This window comes from Salvelinus alpinus, chromosome 12 (genome assembly GCF_045679555.1).
Source record: "Salvelinus alpinus chromosome 12, SLU_Salpinus.1, whole genome shotgun sequence".
Lineage (NCBI taxonomy): Eukaryota > Metazoa > Chordata > Actinopteri > Salmoniformes > Salmonidae > Salvelinus > Salvelinus alpinus.
The window spans coordinates 10,911,315-10,931,289 of record NC_092097.1 but is presented as its reverse complement, the minus strand read 5'-3'; the positions used below and the strand labels follow the sequence as shown (position 1 = coordinate 10,931,289).

Genomic DNA, 19,975 nt, shown 5'->3' with positions numbered 1-19,975 from the left:
TTGTTATCGTGACCAGTGAGCTGAGATAAGGCGGAGCTTTACCTAGCATAGATTTATAGATAACCTGGAGCCAGTGGGTCTGGCGACGAATATGTAGCGAGGGCCAGCCGACTAGAGCATACAAGTCGCAGTGGTGGGTGGTATAAGATGATTTGGTAACAAAACGGATGGCACTGTGAGAGACTGCATCCAATTTGCTGAGTAGTGTTGGAGGCTATTTTGTAAATGACATCGCCGAAGTCAAGGATCAGTAGGATAGTCAGTTTTACGAGGGTATGTTTGGCAGCATGAGTGAAGGAGGCTTTGTTGTGAAATAGGAAGCCGATTCTAGATTTAATTTTGGATTGGAGATGCTTAATGTGAGTCTGGAAGGAGAGTTTACAGTATAACCAGACACCTAGGTATTTGTACTTGTACACATATTCTAAGTCAGAACCATCCAGAGTAGTGATGCTAGTCAGGCGAGCGGGTGCGGGCAGCGATTGGTTGAAGAGCTGTTGATGAACTGTTGATGAAACACAGTTTGGCTTTATGTGGAACAAACATATTTCTAACAATATCAGACTAGTATTAGACATACTTGACTACTCAGACCTAATAACCGAGGAGAGCGTAATTTTTATTTTTATTTTTTATAAAGCATTTGAAACAGTTTAGCATCAGTTCCTCTTCCACCCCCTTGAGAAATTTGGCTTTGGGGATTTTTTTCTGTACGGCTATTAAGACTCTCTATACAAATGGTAACAACTCTATCAAACTGAAACATGGCACCTCACCTACATTTGAGTTAAAGAGAGGAATTAGGCAAGGTCGTCCTATCTCTCCGTATCTGTTTTTATTAATCACCCAACTTCTTACAAATTATTTAAATAATTGTCTTGTACAAGGTATTTCCATAGTTGGTAAAGAAATTATTATAAGCCAGCTGGCTGACAATACTACACTTTTTCTGAAAGACGTTAACCAAAGTCCCATATCAATCAATGTGATACAATCCTTTTCCAAAGCATCTGGTCTATATCTTAACATGAATAAATGTGAACTCATGGCTGTCAAAGATTGTGTGACACCTTCATATTATGGTATTCCAATGAAAGAAGGACTTAACATATTTAGGTATAACCATTACTAAGGATCAGAAGTCTAGAGGCTTATTCAATTAACCCTCTTATTAAAAAAAACCAGAATAAGCTAAATCAATGGCTACAGAGGGACTTATCTTTAAAAGGAAGAGTCCTAATAACTAAGGCTAAATGTATCTCTTGACTAATATATGGTGCTCAATCTTTTAATTTTGACGGTAAAATATGCAAGCAGATAGACCAGATGCTTTTCAACTTTCTGTTGAGAAACCGTACCCATTACATTAGGAAAACTGTTGTAATTGTCACGCCCTGATCTGTTTCACCTGTCCTTGGGATTGTCTTCACCTCCCTCCAGGTGTCGCCCATCTTCCCCATTATCCCCTGTGTATTTATACCTGTGTTCTCTGTTTGTTGCAAGTTCGTCTTATTTGTCAAGCCAATCAGCGTTTTGTCTCAGCTCCTGCTTTTCCCTAGTCTCTCTTTTTCTCACCCCCCCTGGTTTTGACCCTTGCCTGTCCCGACTCTGCCTGACCACTCTGCTTGCCCCTGACCCTGTGCCTGCCTTCCGTCCTGTTACTTTGCCCCTACTCTGGATTACCGACCTCTGCCTGACCTGACCCTGAGCCTGCCTGCCGTCCTGTACCTTTGCCCCACCACTCTGGATTATCGACCCCTGCCTGCCTTGACCTGTCATTTGCCTGCCCCTGTTGCTGTAAAAAACATTGTTACTTCAACACAGTCTGCATTTGGTTCTTACCTGAAACGTTATAGTAATGAACACTTATGAGTATGGTGGGCTGAATTTTCTGGACTTTACTACCTTAAATAATACTTTTATGATCAATTTGATAAAACAATTCCTAAGAAGACCCACTTCTATGTGGAATTTTATTCCTCATCATGTCTTCTCTACTTTTGGTGGCCTTTACTTCATGTTGGTTTGCAATTATAATATTGACAAAGTTCCAGTGAAACTCTGCTTTTCATCGGCAGGTTTTCTTGTCATGGTCCTTAATTTATAAGCATAATTTTTCTCCACACAGATATTATATATGGAATAATCGGGATATATTGTATAAGAATACTTTTTTGTTTTTAGAATATTGGTTCCGAAATAATATCCTTTTGGGGAGCCAACTTGTAAATGCAGAAGGTTTTTTACTTAGTTATAAGGAATCATTATCACTTTACAAGATACCTGTAACACCTAAAGATTTTGCAATTGTTTTAGATGCCATTCCCTCAGGTGTTGCTTTATTATTCAGGAACGTGTAAAGACCTGACCCTCAGAACCTACCTTCCATTAACCATGTTGACTCATCAGTAGGAAAGATTTGTTTCTCTTTTGGTCCATTCAACAACTGAGCGATACAAACCTTATTTCATGCCTTATTGGAATGGTTTTATTGATAATATCTGTTGGAAAAAAGTTTGAATGTTGCCATACACATACCTACTTGTTAACAAAATTAAGGAAGTTTCCTTTAAAATTATTCATAAATATTATCCTGGAACCACTATATGAAGAAGTTTAAGAAAAACAAACTCAAATTGTACCTTTTGCAATGACCACCCAGAAACGGTGTTGCATATTTTTTGGCATTGCATTCATGTAAGGAAACAGTGGTAGATTTATAATTTAACACATTTATGAAGATTTTACACTATTGTGGAGAGATGTACTGCTTGGATTCTTTACCTATGATAGAAATAAGTTGAAACAATTTTATGTAATTAATTTCATTATTCTTTTGGCCAAATTTCATATTCACAAATGTACATTTACAAACAAAACACCACGTTCTTACCTTACAAAAAGAAATTGAACTATATTTTAAGACAATAAAATACTTTACTAACAAAAAGGCTGTTGGAATTATACGTGTATGTATGTCCCTTAAGGTCCTTGTGTAATGTGATATTGTATCCCCTAGCCCAATTGTCCTTTGTATATTATTTACATATACTTATTCCCCCATGTATTTTCTGTATTGATTTGTTGTTAATAAAATACAAAAACTCCTTGCTTGGTGGTTGAAACAACGGAAAAAACGCCACCTGCTGGAGAGAGACAGATTTTCCATCGAGTTCGGTCTCTCTCGTCCTCTCTGGTTAAGGTTGTTGTTACCAAGTAAGACATTTCCGAGTTTCCTAGTTCCGACTAGCTTGTCAACGTGTCATGAATAACCACATAGCTAGCATACCATTTGTTCAATTATATGTAGTTGGTACTTTCTACGCTTTGATATATTTTTGGAATGACATTTGAACAGATGGGTCGTCATTTGCAAGGAAATACAAGATGACTCAGTTTTAGGCTTTACATTTCATCAAGTGTTAAGTCAGCGAGAGATAGCTGGCTAGAGTACTGTAGACTGTAAACAACAACAACCCTTATCTTCACTTGAGCATTCACATGTTCCGGGTTTCCCGAGAGATTCAAGCATTTGGAGTTGCTTTCCTTCTTTGTTTACTACTGCAGCTAGATAGCTAAAGTTTAAAGTGCTGTTAGCAACCACGTCTTCATGGGGATGAGTCGAATAGATTGTATATTTTTTAGTGAGTTTCACCCGACACTGGGACCAAAGATTACCTACCAGGTGGGTGGGTGTACACTGTACAGTATGTTTTGTTGACAGGTTTTGCAATGAGCGTCCAGCCACTTTGACCTCAGTCACATCTTTGTGCTGTGTTCTATCCTCCCCAGGTTCCAGAGGAGTACTTTGACACAGAACAGGTGTACATCATTACCAAACCAGAACTGCAGAACAAACTCATAACTTTGTATGTACACTTGGACAATTACATTATTTCCTCATAAATGGACCCGTTTTAAGCGCACGTCTTATTTTTTATCCACTCTGCTTCTTTTGTATGCTTGTTGTTCCTGCACTTTTATGATTAAGGTCTCTTATCTCTCCTCGTTGATTGGTGTAGAACAGCCATGGAGAAGTTAATTGGTTGTCCAGTGTGCATTGAGCACAAGAAGTACAGCCGCAATGCTCTACTCTTTAACCTCGGACTTGTGTGTGACGCACGGACCAAGACCTGTGCTCTTGAGCCGATTGTTAAGAAGCTCTCTGGGTACCTCACAACACTGGAGGTTAGTGTCTCCCTGGAGGCTAGTGCTATTTTCTAAAACATTATTAGGTCTGAATGTCATATAGGATATATATAGAACAAAGTATTGATGTTTCTATTTATTTTGCAGCTGGAGAGTGGGTTCATATCGAATGAGGAGAGCTAACAGAAACTGCTACCCATTATGTCCACGCTGTTAGAGGAGCTCAATGCTACCGGAGCCTACACCTTACCCATCGGTATGTGTTTGCATTTGCAATTTGTGAGACAATCGTTTAAAGGTCAAATCCCGATATCTCAGTCTCACACATGCTTCTTCCCTCCCTCTTATTCAGGTGAGTCCAATACAATCAACCTGAAGCTGATTGAGCAGCGCAGGGACCCTCTGATCGTGCAGGGGTACGATGTGCCAACACCACAGATGAAATCTCGCGTCTTGTGACGGCCGGCCGCCCAACAACCTGCCCGCTTGACCCTATCCCCTCCTCTCTTCTCCAGACCATTTCCGGAGACCTTCTCCCTTACCTCACCTCGCTCATCAACTCATCCTTGACCGCTGGCTACGTCCCTTCCGTCTTCAAGAGAGCGAGAGTTGCACCCCTTCTGAAAAAACCTACACTCGATCCCTCCGATGTCAACAACTACAGACCAGTATCCCTTCTTTCTTTTCTCTCCAAAACTCTTGAACGTGCCGTCCTTGGCCAGCTCTCCTGCTATCTCTCTCAGAATGACCTTCTTGATCCAAATCAGTCAGGTTTCAAGACTAGTCATTCAACTGAGACTGCTCTTCTCTGTGTCACGGAGGCACTCCGCACTGCTAAAGCTAACTCTCTCTCCTCTGCTCTCATCCTTCTAGACCTATCGGCTGCCTTTGATACTGTGAACCATCAGATCCTCCTCTCCACCCTCTCCGAGCTGGGCATCTCCGGCGCGGCCCACGCTTGGATTGCGTCCTACCTGACAGGTCGCTCCTACCAGGTGGCGTGGCGAGAATCTGTCTCCGCACCACGTGCTCTCACCACTGGTGTCCCCCAGGGCTCTGTTCTAGGCCCTCTCCTATTCTCGCTATATACCAAGTCACTTGGCTCTGTCATATCCTCACATGGTCTCTCCTATCATTGCTATGCAGACGACACACAATTAATCTTCTCCTTTCCCCCCTCTGATAACCAGGTGGTGAATCGCATCTCTGCATGTCTGGCAGACATATCAGTGTGGATGATGGATCACCACCTCAAGCTGAACCTCGGCAAGACGGAGCTGCTCTTCCTCCCGGGGAAGGACTGCCCGTTCCATGATCTCGCCATCACGGTTGACAACTCCATTGTGTCCTCCTCCCAGAGTGCTAAGAACCTTGGCGTGATCCTGGACAACACCCTGTCGTTCTCAACTAACATCAAGGCGGTGACCCGTTCCTGTAGGTTCATGCTCTACAACATTCGCAGAGTACGACCCTGCCTCACGCAGGAAGCGGCGCAGGTCCTAATCCAGGCACTTGTCATCTCCCGTCTGGATTACTGCAACTCGCTGTTGGCTGGGCTCCCTGCCTGTGCCATTAAACCCCTACAACTCATCCAGAACGCCGCAGCCCGTCTGGTGTTCAACTTTCCCAAGTTCTCTCACGTCACCCCGCTCCTCCGCTCTCTCCACTGGCTTCCAGTTGAAGCTCGCATCCGCTACAAGACCATGGTGCTTGCCTACGGAGCTGTGAGGGGAACGGCACCTCCGTACCTTCAGGCTCTGATCAGGCCCTACACCCAAACAAGGGCACTGCGTTCATCCACCTCTGGCCTGCTCGCCTCCCTACCTCTGAGGAAGTACAGTTCCCGCTCAGCCCAGTCAAAACTGTTCGCTGCTCTGGCACCCCAATGGTGGAACAAACTCCCTCACGACGCCAGGTCAGCGGAGTCAATCACCACCTTCCGGAGACACCTGAAACCCCACCTCTTTAAGGAATACCTAGGATAGGATAAAGTAATCCTTCTAACCCCCCCCCCTTAAAAGAGTTAGATGCACTATTGTAAAGTGGTTGTTCCACTGGATATCATAAGGTGAATGCACCAATTTGTAAGTCGCTCTGGATAAGAGCGTCTGCTAAATGACTTAAATGTAAATGTAATGTGCCAGTCTTCACTCAGTGCAAAGACCACTTCATCAAATCTCAGTGGGATCTCACCACTCAACAGGTAGGCCTACCACCACACTGATAGCAGCTCACACAGATACACCCATCCATAGTGAAAGCTAGCCCAATATTGGACTAAAGGAGCCTAACGTTACTTCTTAGTCCAAGGACCTTACAGGCTCTGTTTGAAGGGCGAATTGGCTCTGGAAGCCAAAACAGCCAAATACTCCATCAAAACGTGAATCGATTCTCAATTGAGGTACTGTTCAAGAAACATAAATCGCTCTACTTTCATATCACTTCTAAATAATTTCACAAATGCAAAATACACACTTACTGTACACTGTTTTAACCGTTTTTAACACATTTGTAGCCAACAGTATTTTTCAGTGACATCATGTTTGCGGCGTCTGTTTTCCGTTTACACACAGGTGTTAGGAGATGCAGATGGCTAATTAGCACAGGTAGTCTACTCTTTCTTCCGCTTTTTTCCGTAAACAAGGGCTGTAAAATGAAAATATGGCCATGTGGGAACCCTTTCCTTATAAAGGTGTGTATCAATTTAACATTTTGTTATTTTACAATTATTTCACGCTGATACGAAAGATAAGGCCCTCATGCTTATGCTAATGTTCAGACCGAGCATCGCGCTCTTAACAAAACTCCCCCCTTACAGTCGATGCCTTCGTCCAATAACTTTTATGTGTAGTGTAATGGAACTGAGAGTCATGGTCTAACCTGAGAGCATACCTACAGTAACGAGTGTGGCTGACATCACATCAAGGGTTTCAGAGAAACAATGGTCTGTCTATACTTTGTGTAATGTCATCATGAAACTGTCTCCGATTAAAGCACTGATGACGATTTGGTTAAAAATGTGTTGAATTTTATTGTAGATCCTGGCCTACGTTCATAGGTTCAGGCATATCCAGATGATATCTGCAGAAGCGGATGTTGAACTTAATCTAGTCCGGTTCGCCGTACAGAATTTACTGTGAGTAGTTTGAAACTGGTAATATGATGCAACAGAAAATGAAACATTTCCTTATGAAACCATGGAATAGATTCTACAAGTTTTCCTTTTACAGGTATTATGGTGTTGTAACCTTGGTGTCAATATTTCAGGTATTAAAACCCTCAGCAATGATACCTTCTTTACATAATGTGTCTTCTTCATGTGTTTGTGTGTACAGTCCTGTTGACTCATAGTATGCTTTCTTTCCAGTACTCCAACGTGTACTGCACAACCCCTAAACTCCAGAGCCTGATAGATGACAGGTCCATTCAGGCGGAGTGTCTCAGCTATGTCACCAAGCAAGGTAACAATCAGTTTGGGAAGTTGTAGTCAGAAAGAGTTTGAATTTGTTACAGTCAGTGTATGATAACTTATGCTGTTTATGTTTCAGGACAGAAGAGAGCCTGTTTAAGGGATGTGTTCCAGCTGTACTGCGGTCTGACTCCAGGCACCACAGTTCGCGATCTTTGCTCCCGCTACTCGCAGCAGGTGCAGAGGGTAGATGAGTGGTGAGCCATCAATCCTCCATGTTATCTCATGATGTTTATGTGGGTGATATGGACCACGAAGTATGGTATGCATATTTATGCAGAGAAGTGCACAGAATAGTGTTGTTGTTGATATCATGTGATGCTCAACAGGAGGCTGATTCAGTATGGGCTGATGAGGGCTCTAATTCGCCGGCTGCAGAAGTATCCTGTTAAGGTGACCTGAGACGAAAGGAGCCGCCCACCACGCCTTTACACTGGTTTCCATAGTTACGACGAAATCTGCTGCAAGACAGGTACATTTTGAAGGCATTTCTGATGGCTGGACACAAGATGAATGGTTTTATAGTCATGACGAGTGTGTCTAGGAGGATGAATCATTACAGGGGACTGGATAAGTATTTTGATAAATATGTCTATACTCTGTGGTCTCTCATGGCAGTACCCTTTACTGTCTCTGCAGGAATGAGCTACAAAGAGCTGGACGAGCGTTTGGAGAATGACCCAAACATCATTGTGTGCTGGAAGTGATACCCAACTTCACAGACTTTGATGCAGATAGAGCAAGCCCCCTCTCAAACAAAGACAGACAGAGCCACATGAGGTCCCATTGTACTAAAACATGAGCCTCTTGCTCGTCTCCCATCTGATGCACACGAAAGGCTGCTGTCCAGGAGAGACCAAGTAAAGCAACCGCGGCCAAAGATGCCATAAAGTGACTTCTTCCTATCACTGGAAATCTTCTGGAAAATATATGTGTATTCAAAGGCTAAGACATGTAGATATTTTTATACTACCAGTATGCCACCAAGCTCACTTATCTTCAGGTTTTTCCATCCAGACTCTTGAAGCAATCATTGTTGTGGGATAGTTTAATTCAGAACAATGAATGGAAGAAGTCATAAAGACCACAAAACGAAGAACAGTATACTTATTTATTCATTGTGCAAAAACTACTGTATATACCCACTCCTTGCAATAATAAAGATGCAATTTCGTCGTCACCCACTGTCTGACTGTTTATCTTGCACACCTTACCACCTAGTCTAAAGATTATTATTGCCCACCTTCGCCTCTTCCTCTCTGCCTAGGCTTACTTTGGGGATATTTTTGTACTGCTCTGTCTGTTGTGGTCATGCTGTCTGTAATGCGCATGCGTATGTATCCAGTAACCATGCCAACCTTTTGGTATCGGCATGTAAAGTGAGTTAGCGCGTCAAGCTGCCTCAGTCTCCACACTTTCTCTCAACTCAGCCTTTTTTTGGTACAAACATTTATTGTCGAGGATATGGAAACCTCTGTTATTTTTCCCGGAGAGGCAGAAGGATATGTCCAAAATCTGGAAACATTCTCACTCAGGGACATTGGCTCTCCAAGGTGCAGTATGTCTTAATAGTAGGAGCTACGTTAGATAACTTACTGTACTAGCTAGCTAGCTAATAGCAAAGACCATCTCTGATGATAATGCCAGCTAGACAAAAGTTGCAGTCTATCTCGCGCTTTTTCAGATTCGTGGCTGCGATATTCCATTCATTGCTTTTTATTTAATTGACAGGTGGTTCAGACAACACGAGTACATAGAGAAACTCAACATGCAGGCGATATTGAACGCTTCAGCCACTCAGGACGAGTTCGTCAAGGAGCTCCTTGTGTCACTGGGAAAGGTAATAACCGTCTTCTATAACGCTAGGTTAGCTTTCACCTGTACAGGTGTGTTATGTCGTCTCCGTTTTTTTATGGACCAAAATATACTGCACAGGTTACTGCACATGTAAACAGGTAATTGATTGAACACCTTTTTTCACCCTAGATTCCCACCCTGGTCCATGAGATGATTCTAGTAGAGCTTTGGAAACAGAAGGTGTTTCCTATTTTCTGTCAACTCCAAGACTTCAATCCGAAGAGCACCTTTCCTCTGTACATGGTGGTGAGTGCAAATACCATGGGGGATGTAAGAGGGGAGATATTTCGTTTTGGGTTAAAAAAAATAATAATACAGAAATGTCCAGGAATTCAGCAAAACATTTGTTTAATTTAGGAAATCTGTTCTAAAGTATTCCCACGAATAAAAAAGAGATGTGATCGTGCCTCAATGTACAGTAAATAAGGTATGAAATTATTTATTTTAAAATACAATCTCTGTTTGGACTTAGTTGTGGTCAATTTTCAGTGTACAAATTATTATAATTATGTTCCGTCCCCCGACCATCCGCTCTGACAAAAATATTCAGACCCCATCGCTGGCAAAGGTTTTTCAACAAAGTACTGAGTAAATGGTCTGAATACTTATGTAAGTAAGGTGTTTCTGTTTTTTTGATTTTTTTTATCAATTTGTAAAAATGCTTAATAACCTGTTTTCGCTTTGTCATTACGGGGTATTGTGTGTAGATTGATGAGGGGGGAAATTATTTAATCAATTTTAGAATAAGGCTGTAATGTAACAAAATGTGGAAAAGTCAAGGGATCTGAATACTTTCCGAATGCACTGTACAGGTACAACATGTACAAGGTACAACAGCAGTGCATATACACAAGGGTGACCATATTTGAAATACCCAAATCTGGACAATGGGAGGATTTTGCAGAACAGTGTAACCTAGAAGAATAAAAAAAAATGTGCAGCACCAAAATCCCACTGCACCAAGCGGTCTCTTCAAGTTTAGCTAGAATTTTTGGCCGAAAGGATTTGACATGTGATTGGTTGACGATATGACATTGGCCTACGTCTCATCTTGAGCTGCGAAGAATATCAGATCTCAACAACCATTGGAGAAGTGTTTACCACATCACATAGCCTATATCTTGATGTAGGCCAATGTTATATCCTCAACCAATCACATTTGTCATTCTTTCTGGCTAAATTCCAGCTAACTGTCCTCTTCTTCAAGTTTAACTACTTACAAAAAGGGTGCTTCTAACGAAGTCTTACAAAAGTAAGTAAATAGCCTTATTAGACTGAAATATATAAGGTCATTTCATTAAAATTATGAGACTCCATGCTCATTAGTTGCTCATTCAACATTTTCACTGCTGCTTCAAACAATCCTGAGATAAATCTCCCTTCCTAACTGTTTTACAATGTGACTGCAAAAGACGTGTCAATTCTCATCAAATGAATAGGAAGTCTGACTGAAATACGGGATGAATTTAGTGGTGTTTTAAGTTGTTAATGAAATGTGGGACATATTTGTTTGGTCGCGGGGCAAAGGGCCAAAATGTGGGACTGTCCTGCACAATGGTCACCCTACTGTACACCCCCTAGAAGTTTCCATCTCATTTCAGCCTCTCCCTTCTCATCTACAGATTCACCATGAGGCTACAATCATCAACCTGCTTGAGACAATTATGTTTCACAAGGTGAGAACTTATTTGAACACTTGCCTCAGTACCAGCACAATGTATGCAATGTCTGTTTCAGATATCACATAGGCTACAGTATGTCCTAAATATATTTAGTTTCTGTATGTGTTGGTTACAGGACTCCTGTGAGGCAGCAGACGACTCAGTCCTGGACCTGGTGGACTACTGCCACCGCAAACTAACCCTTCTGGCCAGCAGAGCATCCAGGGATGACACCCCAACCCAAGACCGACTCAGTCACACAGAGAGTGGAGACTCATCCTCTATACAGGTACAGGGTGGATTCCTCTTTACAGGAGCTGTCTGGATTCCAGCTACAACATTAGAGTCAGGCCATTGCAAGTCAGGATGGTGGATTTACTTTGGTCAGTGGTGTGGATTGTAAATGTTCTGTTGTGCTGTGTGTCTGATGCAGGATTTGCAGGGTCAGAATGCAGCATTAGAGTTTGAAATTTCCCTCAAGGCTCTGTCTGTCCTGCGCTACATCACTGACCATACTGACAGGTGGGACATTTAGCATTCACATATCATTTTTCAAATACCTTACATGCTATAAAAAAAAAAGAAGCAATTCTGTCATGTGGTGAAATGTATTGTTTGTGATTTCTCTCTCACACACAGTATCAGTGTGATCAATAGGATGCTGTGCACCCATAACCTGCCCTGCGTGCTGGTACAGCTGGTACAGCACAGTCCCTGGAGTCGCTATTCTGCAGGTTGGTCACTGAACGTGTATTCATGCAAATGGACAAAATGGATCATACAATTTCCACATAACCCCCTCTATGGGATAATATGATTATATCAAAACAATGGCCATCTTTTTACCTACATAGCCTAGTTGTTACAGTGTAGTAGTAGTAATGTACGTGCCCCGCCCACCTGAGGATCTGTATTTTTCAGCCATATATTTCCTGTGTTTGAGGGGTGCAAAATCCACTTGTCTCTTAAATGTTTGTAAAGACCTGTCAAGCACACCCTGGTAATGGCTGAAATGGGCTCAATGGGAGACATTGGATTTCTGTTGAATCTATAAGAAGGCTAAAGCTTAGTCTGGGTTTTAACACACCGTCTCCACACTTACATCACGAGAAAGAGAAGAAAGATCACTTTATTTTGATGAGTGTTCATTTTTTGTGGAGTTGAATAATAATTGAATACAGTTGACATTTTTACAAAATAGATGCGTTGAAATGAAAGCAACTTCAGAAAATGAACACTTGGATTATAGTGATATTATGTCTGATTTCGCAAATAGTGTATGTTTTGTATAATCTAGAGCCAAGTATGTTGATTTTTAATCTTGAGTGTATCTTGCTATTGACACACTTGTTGAATTATGCAAGAGAACTTGACAACAATGAAGCAGTCTAGACAGATCAGGTGAGTGCTGGTAGGGTAGACGGAGCAGGTGAGTGCTGTGCTGGTAGGGTAGACAGAGCAGGTGAGTGCTGTGCTGGTAGGGTAAACAGAGCAGGTGAGTGCTGTGCTGGTAGGGTAGACAGAGCAGGTGAGTGCTGTGCTGGTAGGGTAGACAGAGCAGGTGAGTGCTGTGCTGGTAGGGTAGACAAAGCAGGTGAGTGCTGTGCTGGTAGGGTAGACAGAGCAGGTGAGTGCTGTGCTGGTAGGGTAGACAGAGCAGGTGAGTGCTGTGCTGGTAGGGTAGACAGAGCAGGTGAGTGCTGGTAGGGTAGACAGAGCAGGTGAGTGCTGGTAGGGTAGACAGAGCAGGTGAGTGCTGGTAGGGTAGACAGAGCAGGTGAGTGCTGTGCTGGTAGGGTAGACAGAGCAGGTGAGTGCTGGTAGGGTAGACAGAGCAGGTGAGTGCTGGTAGGGTAGACAGAGCAGGTGAGTGCTGTGCTGGTAGGGTAGACAGAGCAGGTGAGTGCTGGTAGGGTGGACAGAGCAGGTGAGTGCTGGTAGGGTAGACGGAGCAGGTGAGTGCTGGTAGGGTAGACGGAGCAGGTGAGTGCTGGTAGGGTAGACGGAGCAGGTGAGTGCTGGTAGGGTAGACGGAGCAGGTGAGTGCTGGTAGGGTAGACGGAGCAGGTGAGTGCTGGTAGGGTAGACGGAGCAGGTGAGTGCTGGTAGGGTAGACAGAGCAGGTGAGTGCTGGTAGGGTAGACAGAGCAGGTGAGTGCTGTGCTGGTAGGGTAGACAGAGCAGGTGAGTGCTGGTAGGGTGGACAGAGCAGGTGAGTGCTGTGCTGGTAGGGTAGACAGAGCAGGTGAGTGCTGGTAGGGTGGACAGAGCAGGTGAGTGCTGGTAGGGTAGACGGAGCAGGTGAGTGCTGGTAGGGTAGACGGAGCAGGTGAGTGCTGGTAGGGTAGACGGAGCAGGTGAGTGCTGGTAGGGTAGACAGAGCAGGTGAGTGCTGGTAGGGTAGACAGAGCAGGTGAGTGCTGGTAGGGTGGACAGAGCAGGTGAGTGCTGGTAGGGTGGACAGAGCAGGTGAGTGCTGTGCTGGTAGGGTAGACAGAGCAGGTGAGTGCTGGTAGGGTGGACAGAGCAGGTGAGTGCTGGTAGGGTAGACGGAGCAGGTGAGTGCTGGTAGGGTAGACGGATCAGGTGAGTGCTGGTAGGGTAGACGGATCAGGTGAGTGCTGGTAGGGTAGACAGAGCAGGTGAGTGCTGGTAGGGTAGACAGAGCAGGTGAGTGCTGGTAGGGTAGACCGAGCAGGTGAGTGCTGGTAGGGTAGACGGAGCAGGTGAGTGCTGGTAGGGTAGACGGATCAGGTGAGTGCTGGTAGGGTAGACCGAGCAGGTGAGTGCTGGTAGGGTAGACGGAGCAGGTGAGTGCTGGTAGGGTAGACGGAGCAGGTGAGTGCTGGTAGGGTAGACGGAGCAGGTGAGTGCTGGTAGGGTAGACGGAGCAGGTGAGTGCTGGTAGGGTAGACGGAGCAGGTGAGTGCTGGTAGGGTAGACGGAGCAGGTGAGTGCTGGTAGGGTAGACGGAGCAGGTGAGTGCTGGTAGGGTAGACGGATCAGGTGAGTGCTGGTAGGGTAGACCGAGCAGGTGAGTGCTGGTAGGGTAGACGGAGCAGGTGAGTGCTGGTAGGGTAGACGGAGCAGGTGAGTGCTGGTAGGGTAGACGGAGCAGGTGAGTGCTGGTAGGGTAGACGGAGCAGGTGAGTGCTGGTAGGGTAGACGGAGCAGGTGAGTGCTGGTAGGGTAGACGGAGCAGGTGAGTGCTGGTAGGGTAGACGGAGCAGGTGAGTGCTGGTAGGGTAGACGGAGCAGGTGAGTGCTGGTAGGGTAGACGGAGCAGGTGAGTGCTGGTAGGGTAGACGGAGCAGGTGAGTGCTGGTAGGGTAGACGGAGCAGGTGAGTGCTGGTAGGGTAGACGGAGCAGGTGAGTGCTGGTAGGGTAGACGGAGCAGGTGAGTGCTGGTAGGGTAGACCGAGCAGGTCAGTGCTGGTAGGGTAGACAGAGCAGGTGAGTGCTGGTAGGGTGGACAGAGCAGGTGAGTGCTGGTAGGGTAGACGGAGCAGGTGAGTGCTGGTAGGGTAGACGGATCAGGTGAGTGCTGGTAGGGTAGACGGATCAGGTGAGTGCTGGTAGGGTAGACGGATCAGGTGAGTGCTGGTAGGGTAGACAGAGCAGGTGAGTGCTGGTAGGGTAGACAGAGCAGGTGAGTGCTGGTAGGGTAGACCGAGCAGGTGAGTGCTGGTAGGGTAGACGGAGCAGGTGAGTGCTGGTAGGGTAGACGGATCAGGTGAGTGCTGGTAGGGTAGACCGAGCAGGTGAGTGCTGGTAGGGTAGACGGAGCAGGTGAGTGCTGGTAGGGTAGACGGAGCAGGTGAGTGCTGGTAGGGTAGACGGAGCAGGTGAGTGCTGGTAGGGTAGACGGAGCAGGTGAGTGCTGGTAGGGTAGACGGAGCAGGTGAGTGCTGGTAGGGTAGACGGAGCAGGTGAGTGCTGGTAGGGTAGACGGAGCAGGTGAGTGCTGGTAGGGTAGACGGAGCAGGTGAGTGCTGGTAGGGTAGACGGAGCAGGTGAGTGCTGGTAGGGTAGACGGAGCAGGTCAGTGCTGGTAGGGTAGACGGAGCAGGTCAGTGCTGGTAGGGTAGACCGAGCAGGTCAGTGCTGGTAGGGTAGACAGAGCAAGTGTATGGTGGTTGCAGCTCTGGCCCTCCCCTTTATGTTAATTTATTCATATATGCTAAGTTCACACTATGTGTTTATGCAAATGAGGCACATATACTTTTATTTATTTTAACACAAAATTAAATTAAAATACCTAATACAATAATTAAATGTACAGTACCAGTCAAAAGTTTGGACACACCTACTCATTGGTACTGTGTATATGAGTGCATTCTAAGAAATAATTCCCACCAAAATCACTGAACTCCATTTCATTATTTGTCCGTGCCAGTATAATGTTTTATGCGCTATAATTCAGTCAATATCTGCGGATTATAAACATTTTAAACGTTTGGAATGTCTTCATTCATTGTCCAACTGTTGCATAAAAAAAATTAAAAAAGTAAAACCTTTTAACCACTATGATGACCATTGCTAGGTCCTGTGTGGCTCAGTTGGTAGAGCATGGCGCTTGCAACGCCAGGGTTGTGTGTTCGATTCCCACTGGTGACCAGTACGAAAAAGTATGAAACTGTATGCACTCACTACTGTAAGTTGGTCTGGATAAGAGTGTCTACTAAAATGTAAAATGTAGTAAGTAGCCCAACCTATCCCTCATTACCTGTCCTTTGTCTCCCTCTACAGGTGCGATGGAGAAGTACATGAATGGAAAATGGCAGAAAGTTCCATCTGAAGACCGTCTAAAGATGACTAAATTGGACGGCCAAGTCTGGATTGCTCTGTACAACCTGGTGCTGAAGGAAGACTGCCAAAGGAAATATGACTTCAATAACTTCAACAAGAACCAGCTCTTAAAGGTACAGTAGCCTCAACCAGTACTGGCACTTCTGACTATAGTGGCTTCTAAAACCTAATGGTCAAATCTATAGCTCAGGAAAAATGTCTGTGCCAGATCATTATCCTTTAATAAATTAATCAAATGTATTTATAAAGCCCTTTTTACATCAGCCAAGTGCTATACAGAAACCCAGCCTAAAACCTCAAATAGCAAGCAATCCAGATGTAGAAGCACAGTGGCTAGGAAAAACTCCCTAGAAAGCAGGAACCTAGGAAGAAACCTAGACAGGAACCCGGCTCTGAGGGCTGGCCAGTCCTCTTCTGACTGTGCCGGGTGGAGATTATAACAGTACATGGCCAAGATGTTCAAACGTTCATAGATGACCAGCAGGGTCAAATAATAATAATCACAGTGGTTGTAGAGGGTTCAACAGGTCAGCATCTCAGGAGTAAATGTCAGTTGGCTTTTCATAGCCGAACATTCAGAGTTAGAGACAGCCGTTGCAGTAGAGAGAGTGAGAGTTCCATAGCAGCAGGCAGAACAGTTGAAACTGGAGCAGCAGCACGACCAGGTGGACTGGGGACAACAAGGAGTCATCAGGCCAAGTAGTCCTGAAGCATGGTCCCAGGGCTCAGGTCCTCTGGGAGGGAGAGGGAAAGGGAGAGAATTAGAGGGAGCATGCTTAAATTCACACAGGACACCGGATAAGACAGGAGAAATACTCCAGATATAACAGACTGACCCTAGCCCCCTGACACAAAATATTGCAGCATAAATACTGGAGGCTGAGACAGGAGGGGTCGGAAGACACTGTGGCTCCGTCCAACGATACCCCTGGACAGGGCCAACCAGGCAGGATATAACCCCACCCACTTTGCCAAAGCACAGCCACCACACCACTAGAGGGATATCAACAGACCACCAACTTACAACCCTGAGACAAGGCTGAGTATAGCCCATGAAGATCTCCCCCACGGCACGAACCCAATGGGAGCGCCAACCCGGACAGGAAGATCACGTCAGTGACTCAAATCGTATCTGATCTCCCCTCCGATTAGGAGATAGATGAGGTATCCAGCTGCTGTTTTGACTCAGGTGTTTCCTATTACTGTTATTACCATGATTGTATCTCCTTGACTGTATGTGAGGATAGCATTGTGATCTCTGAGAACTCTGTGCAGGATAGCGTAGGTGGTCTATCAAGCAGACCACCATGCAGACCGGAGTACAATAAAAGTCCAACTCAAACTGAAACTTAAACTATGAAATGTCAGAAAATTACCCATTATATTTTGTGTGTAGTTACGAGGTTTCCTGACGGAGGTGTTAATTGACCAGCTGCCCAACCTGGTGGAGCTCCAGCGCTTCCTCAGTCACCTCACTGTCACAGACCCTGCCCCTCCAAAGAAAGACCTCATCTTGGAACAGGTGAGGAACACACACACAAGGAACACGCACGCGCACACACAGGAACATGTGCACACGGGAACACAATGAATTGCTGTCATACAAATAAATACCGTCCTTTTACTGGTAGATTCCAGAGATGTGGAACAACATTATGCGGGACAATACGGGGAAGTGGAAGGCCATTGCCAAGTACCAAGTGAAGGAAACGTTCAACCCCTCGGAGAAAGACCTGAGACAGCAAGCACTCAGGTAATACTCAGCCTGGTGTTATTAGTAAAGAGACTGAATGAGACCAAAGTCTTTAAGGGAGAATTTAACATTGGATGGGGTTGAGACATACAAATGTGGACCTTTCTGTCTCTGTTACAATCTATACTGTTTTTGAATCATCTTTGTCTAGACTGGCCCAGACCTATAACCTGGATGTGATGGAGAGTTTGATCCCTGAGAAGCCCAAGTGTGGAGCCTGTGGGGCCGAGGCTTCTAAGAGATGCTCCCGCTGCCAGAGAGAATGGTACTGCCAGAGGTAAGACTGGTTACAGTGAAACACTAGACAGGGAAATGCACCTCCTTAAATAAATATCAAGAGAATGGTGCTGCCACTTTTATTGTGAATCTCTTACTAGTCTTGCAACAAAAGATGTACTCAAAAGACAATGAAAAAGCCATTGGTTTTATTAGCACCCCTTGGTTCAGGAGGTTCTACATTGTACAGCTGAATGAGATTATACGTGTTGTTGCTCTGTCCTTGTAGGGGATGCCAGGTGAAGCATTGGTCCAAACACAAGGTTGCCTGCCAGCTGATGGCTGAAGGCACAGAGACGCTCCAGAAGGACCTGGCCGTAACGCCTACAGAGAGAGAGGCAGACATAACTGACATATTGGACTGAGTGATGGGAGAGAGAAAGGGCTAACAAGGTGACAAGTCAATGGACAGTTCTCTACCTAAATGCCATTTGGGATGGGATTCGAATGCAGTTGTTTTTGGACTGTTTAATGTCAACCTTTTGAGATTTGTCTAGATTCAATTCCAACTTCTAGATTTGATGAATTACAATGAAAATCTAAGTCGTGATTAGAAGGGTTAATTTAGGTAATGAACTGCTAAGCCTTTGCTATCCCTTTGATCTCAGACCTGATACTGAGTGGAACTCACAGGTTGAATTTGGGAGGGGGCAGAACTCAAGACTTTTAATAATCAGCTCTCTGTTGTAGCTTTTTTTTTTTTTGACAGTTATAACAATTAAATAGGTCTATGCTTCTGTTATATTGAGAGAAAAAATGTGTAAGTACAAGAATAGCCTAAGTTTTTGGCTGCGGGTGTTTTGTCTCATCACCTTGGTCAGTGATCCTGGGATCAGAATCTGCCTATTGTCCGGGTAACAGCAAAGGTATCCATTTCACAGGGTTGTGTTTCAAAGTAACTTTATCCACTAGATTGTTTAGACTTTGCACACCACTTTTAAAAAGGTGTGCCTGCCATGTCTTTAACTCGTACTGTTGTTCACGAAGTTCACAAACCGTTAATTACATAAGCTGTCAATGGCTGATTAGCAAATGAATATCCATAAGGTGGTTTTTATTTGAATGTCACTGGGTTGAGGATTTCCCACACCCATCACTCCTGCTCTACTCTTCAAGACTCAGAAGCACCCCCTATGTGAAAAAATTCCGCATGTCAAGAACAGTGGACTGCTCTTCACTTTCTTTTCTTTCTGTTATTAAATTGTTACTGCTGCATCGTATGTTGGAGTGTCAGAATTGGGTGACGGGATGGTTACAAAGTAAACATGCTGCTGATAGTCGTGTTTTTCGGAAGAGTGGTATTTCCGTTATGTAGCCGATGATGCATTGTTTCCAGATGCGAAGCTGTACACCTCCGCTCCGTTATTCGTAATAACTTCTATGGAAATGTTGTAAAATAGAAGAACGTTGGAGATGAAGCATCGGCTGCTGCAGGGGTGGATCCATGTTTTGGTAAGTTGTTATACTTTCAAAATAACATATAGCACTTTTTATCGAATTATTATTAACATAAACTTAACCAGTCATAATTTTGAAATAGGCTCGAGTCGGTGCAATTCTCGTGTTTCTATGTTAACTCGCGTCGTCAATCATTCTGGGATGCTCAACAACCTGCCTGCAGTTTACAATTATTATTTACGATATGTTTAAAGCCTTGAATGTTGGTGACTTATTCCAATCATAGACTTTAAAACCATGTAATTTTACATTTGATGGGATGAAAGTTTACTTTTAATTGCCTTGGAGATAGTAAATGGTAAAGGGGCTTCTTCAACAAACAAAAAAACGTCCCGTTTAGAAAATGAAGGAAACACATTTACTCTGAAGCACAGATTGGTTTAATAAACTCAAAGTTCTATTTTTATTGCCGAGTAGACCACTTTATTGGTGTATTTTGAGGAAAACTGACAATTGATGTCGAGAAACAGACTTCATTCATTCATACTCAGTACACAATAAGCTAAAGTATTTTGTTCAAACCATGGTTTTAATAATAGTGA

At 44.3% G+C, this 19,975-nt stretch overlaps 1 protein-coding gene and 1 pseudogene across 1 annotated transcript; both read left to right on the top strand.

Moving 5' to 3' along the window:
* The first annotated feature begins 3,163 nt into the window (after positions 1-3,163).
* On the top strand, positions 3,164-8,798 carry LOC139535500 (GATOR1 complex protein NPRL2-like; annotated as a pseudogene).
* A 195-nt stretch (positions 8,799-8,993) lies between these two features.
* On the top strand, positions 8,994-19,188 carry zmynd10 (zinc finger, MYND-type containing 10). The gene is made up of 12 exons (XM_071334947.1): positions 8,994-9,171; positions 9,350-9,458; positions 9,605-9,721; positions 11,098-11,151; positions 11,273-11,425; positions 11,570-11,658; positions 11,776-11,870; positions 15,887-16,059; positions 17,343-17,468; positions 17,578-17,699; positions 17,851-17,976; positions 18,205-19,188. The coding sequence occupies exons 1-12, from the start codon at positions 9,083-9,085 to the stop codon at positions 18,338-18,340; spliced, it is 1,389 nt and encodes a 462-aa protein (XP_071191048.1). The 5' UTR covers positions 8,994-9,082; the 3' UTR covers positions 18,341-19,188.
* The last annotated feature ends 787 nt before the right edge of the window (positions 19,189-19,975 follow it).

Bases quoted from the DNA above. Each gene is read 5' to 3' on its own strand.
- zmynd10 (XM_071334947.1), top strand. From the start codon at position 9,083: ATGGAAACCTCTGTTATTTTTCCCGGAGAGGCAGAAGGATATGTCCAA. The intron at 11,152-11,272 runs GTGAGAACTTAT...TGTTGGTTACAG, and splicing joins AGACAATTATGTTTCACAAG to GACTCCTGTGAGGCAGCAGA. The intron at 17,700-17,850 runs GTAATACTCAGC...ATCTTTGTCTAG, and splicing joins CTGAGACAGCAAGCACTCAG to ACTGGCCCAGACCTATAACC.